This window comes from Prionailurus bengalensis, chromosome D1, assembly GCF_016509475.1.
Source record: "Prionailurus bengalensis isolate Pbe53 chromosome D1, Fcat_Pben_1.1_paternal_pri, whole genome shotgun sequence".
NCBI classification, from domain to species: Eukaryota; Metazoa; Chordata; class Mammalia; order Carnivora; family Felidae; genus Prionailurus; species Prionailurus bengalensis.
The window spans coordinates 114,746,544-114,750,108 of NC_057346.1; the positions used below are offsets into that span (position 1 = coordinate 114,746,544).

At 58.3% G+C, this 3,565-nt stretch overlaps 1 protein-coding gene across 1 annotated transcript; it reads left to right on the forward strand.

Annotated features, from left to right (window-relative positions):
* Positions 1 to 260: 260 nt before the first annotated feature.
* LOC122484137 (keratin-associated protein 5-4-like) lies at positions 261 to 2,700 on the forward strand. Its single transcript, XM_043582042.1, has 3 exons — positions 261 to 1,594; positions 1,649 to 1,732; positions 1,787 to 2,700. Exons 1-3 carry the CDS (start codon positions 1,038 to 1,040, stop codon positions 2,283 to 2,285), a joined length of 1,140 nt encoding a protein of 379 aa, XP_043437977.1. The 5' UTR covers positions 261 to 1,037; the 3' UTR covers positions 2,286 to 2,700.
* The last annotated feature ends 865 nt before the right edge of the window (positions 2,701 to 3,565 follow it).

Here is a 3,565-nt window from a genome sequence, read left to right on the forward strand (position 1 = left end):
GTTCTGATCCTGAGTCCTGTTGTGACCCAATCCAAAGTCCAGTTCTGATCCTGGATCCTATCTTGATCCTGAATCCTGTCCTGGTCCTGAGTCCTGTCCTGGTCCTGAGTCCTGTCCTGACCCTGAGTCCTATTCTTCCCAGAGATGACAGGCAGGAGGAGACTCACTGTTCCAGATGTCTCCATGGACTTTGTCTCCCCGTGCCTTCTGTGGACACTCACTGGGCTTTCACAGCCAGGGCAGCATCAGGAACATGACGGGGCAGTGCAGTGGGTTGAACAGTGTCCTCCTAGAATCTCAGAATACGACTGTATTTGGAAATCAGGTGTTTGCAGATGGAATCAAGTCAAGATGAGGTGGTCCTGGATGAGGGTGGGCCCCAACCCAATGGCTGGTGTCCTTGTAAGAGAGAAGAGAGGAGAAGTGAGGTGCAGACACACAGGGAGAAAGGCCATGTGAAGACAGACTTAGGCTCCAGTTTGGGCCAGGGAGTGGCAGGGACACCAGCAGCCCCAGGAGCTGAAAGGGGAAGGAAGGGTCCTCCCGCAGAGCCTTGGGAGAGCGCAGGGCCCTAGTTACACCGTCTTGGAGGTCCAGCCTCCAGAACCGCGGGAGCAGAACCGTCTGCTGTCTCAAGCCATCCAGTCTGGGTCACCTGTTCTGGCAGCCACGGAAAACTAATGCAGGTAGCCGAGATGAACACAGCCTCAAACCAAGGACCCCGTTCCCATCACCTTCACCTGACACCAACGTGGAGGACGTCGTTATTTTTCAGGGAGGACGCGAGGGGAAGTCATGAACTAACGAAAGAGTCAAAACTGTGACAGCACTGAGGTTATTTTAAGATTAGACAAACAAACAAATACGATTTCCCTGGGGAAGTGGCACAAACAGGAACCAGGAAGTGACAGTGTGTCAGCCTCTCACCTGACCCTGGCAGGTATATACAGGGCCCCCGGCCCAGGAGGCTCCACACCTGAACACCTCCCCTCTGCACCTGCATCTCTGACCGACTCCGCCCAAAACCCACCAGAAACATGGGCTGCTGTGGCTGTTCTGGAGGCTGTGGCTCCAGCTGTGGGGGCTGCGGCTCCAGCTGTGGGGGCTGCGGCTCCAGCTGTGGGGGCTGCGGCTCCAGCTGCTGTGTGCCCGTGTGCTGCTGCAAGCCCGTGTGCTGCTGTGTGCCAGCCTGTGCCTGTTCCAGCGGCGGCTCGTGTGGGAGCTCCAAGGGAGGCTGTGGCTCCTGTGGGGGCTCCAAGGGGGGCTGTGGCTCCTGTGGGGGCTCCCAGTCCAGCTGCTGCAAGCCCGTGTGCTGCTGTGTGCCAGCCTGTCCCTGCTCCAGCTATGGCTCGTGTGGGGGCTCCAAGGGGGGCTGTGGCTCATGTGGGGGCTCCAAGGGGGGCTGTGGCTCATGTGGGGGCTCCCAGTCCAGCTGCTGCAAGCCCGTGTGCTGCTGTGTGCCAGCCTGTCCCTGCTCCAGCTGTGGCTCCTGTGGGGGCTCCAAGGGGGGCTGTGGCTCGTGTGGGGGCTCCAAGGGGGGCTGTGGCTCGTGTGGGGGCTCCAAGGGGGGCTGTGGCTCCTGTGGGGGCTCCCAGTCCAGCTGCTGCAAGCCCGTGTGCTGCTGTGTGCCAGCCTGTCCCTGCTCCAGCTGTGGCTCGTGTGGGGGCTCCAAGGGGGGTTGTGGTTCATGTGGGGGCTCCAAGGGGGGCTGTGGCTCATGTGGGGGCTCCCAGTCCAGCTGCTGCAAGCCCGTGTGCTGCTGTGTGCCAGCCTGTCCCTGCTCCAGCTGTGGCTCCTGTGGGGGCTCCAAGGGGGGTTGTGGTTCATGTGGGGGCTCCAAGGAGGGCTGTGGCTCCTGTGGGGGCTCCAAGGGGGGCTGTGGCTCCTGTGGGGGCTCCAAGGGGGGCTGTGGCTCCTGTGGGGGCTCCCAGTCCAGCTGCTGCAAGCCCGTGTGCTGCTGTGTGCCAGCCTGTCCCTGCTCCAGCTGTGGCTCATGTGGGGGCTCCAAGGGGGGCTGTGGCTCCTGTGGGGACTCCAAGGGGGGCTGTGGCTCGTGTGGGGGCTCCAAGGGGGGCTGTGGCTCATGTGGGGGCTCCCAGTCCAGCTGCTGCAAGCCCGTGTGCTGCTGTGTGCCAGCCTGTCCCTGCTCCAGCTGTGGCTCGTGTGGGGGCTCCAAGGGGGGCTGTGGCTCCTGTGGCTCCTGTGGATGCTGCCAGTCCAGCTGTGGGTCATCCTGCAGCCAGCGCAGCTGCTGTGTCCCCATCTGCTGCCAGTGCAAGGTCTGAGGCTCTGATCTCAGGTCTCAGGTACCTCCTGCTGATCCAGGTTTCCCAAGTATGACCCATGTTTTGATGCTAAGTACCAAACCACACCTCAGGGTCCATCACCCTTGTAGAAGGAAGCTACATTTGGCTGCCAGTTCCTTGGGAGAAGGCACTCTAGTATCCAGTGTCTCCTGACAAATCCCTTCCCACGTCATTCCCTGGCTACACGTCCCTTCCCCCCTCCCCGACCTCCTGCTGGACAGTCCACTGAGAGGCATGTACTCCAATGAAGTCCTGTTTTCCTCCAGTCACTGTTCCACTTGGAACAGGCTGTGGGTCAAGGACTTCCATGCAGCTGCCTCGCATGTCAAGCCCTCTGCTTTCTCTCAAACCCTCTGTTGCAAATCAGTAAAAACATCACCTTGACAAATTGTAACCCATGGCTTGTGCTTTCTGTCATTGGCCATTCCTATTCTATGGTCACTGCTGTTGTTCTCATTCTATTCCAGACTTGAGGGGGTTGGTGGGTCTGCTGGGGGTGCTAACATCCACCATCGGGAGGCAGCTGGCAGTCACCGTGGCCTCACACCTCCTCCGTGGTCTGTCTCTTCTTTCCTCAGGAGGCTTGCTTCCTCACATCTCCCCAGCCACTGATGTGATGACGACAGGAGAGTCCCCAAGGCCAGGCCAACAGGGACCCAGCAGCTGTGGCCAAGTCCTGGAGTTCTAGCCTCTGCCCTCCCCTGGTCCAGGCCTCTGCCACCCGCCTCCTTCTCTTCCAACTGCAGGCAAAGCTGAATTCCTCGGTCTTGATCAAATGGCCAGGGGCTGTAGGGCTATGGTGCAACCAGCCTCTTGCCACAGGAAACTTGGACACTGGCCTGAGGAAGAGAGTTCATCTTCCATATCTGTGTCCTTGCCCTGCACCTGTCTGTCCCAATCTGCATAATACGTAAGGGATTGTCAAGAAAAAGAAAAACAGTGACTGTGTCCCAGACCGAGGACCCTGGGAAATCACACTCTGAGGCCTCCCTTGTTACTTTGAGACCTCCAACCACATTCTTTCAAAATTCTTAAAAGGCGTATTAATAAAGATGGGTTATTCCAAGTTGTTTGGAAACACAGTAATCTCCTGGTGGGCTGTGCCCCAAGCATACAAAAACACAAAAATAGAAATCTTAAGCTGTTTTCACTAACCATTTTGTTGGCGGTAGCATTGGTATGGTTACTCTGAGACAGTTGTGAAGGCCTCATGGGGGAGCAAATGCACGAGTAGCCTGGGACTAGAAACTGAGGTTGTG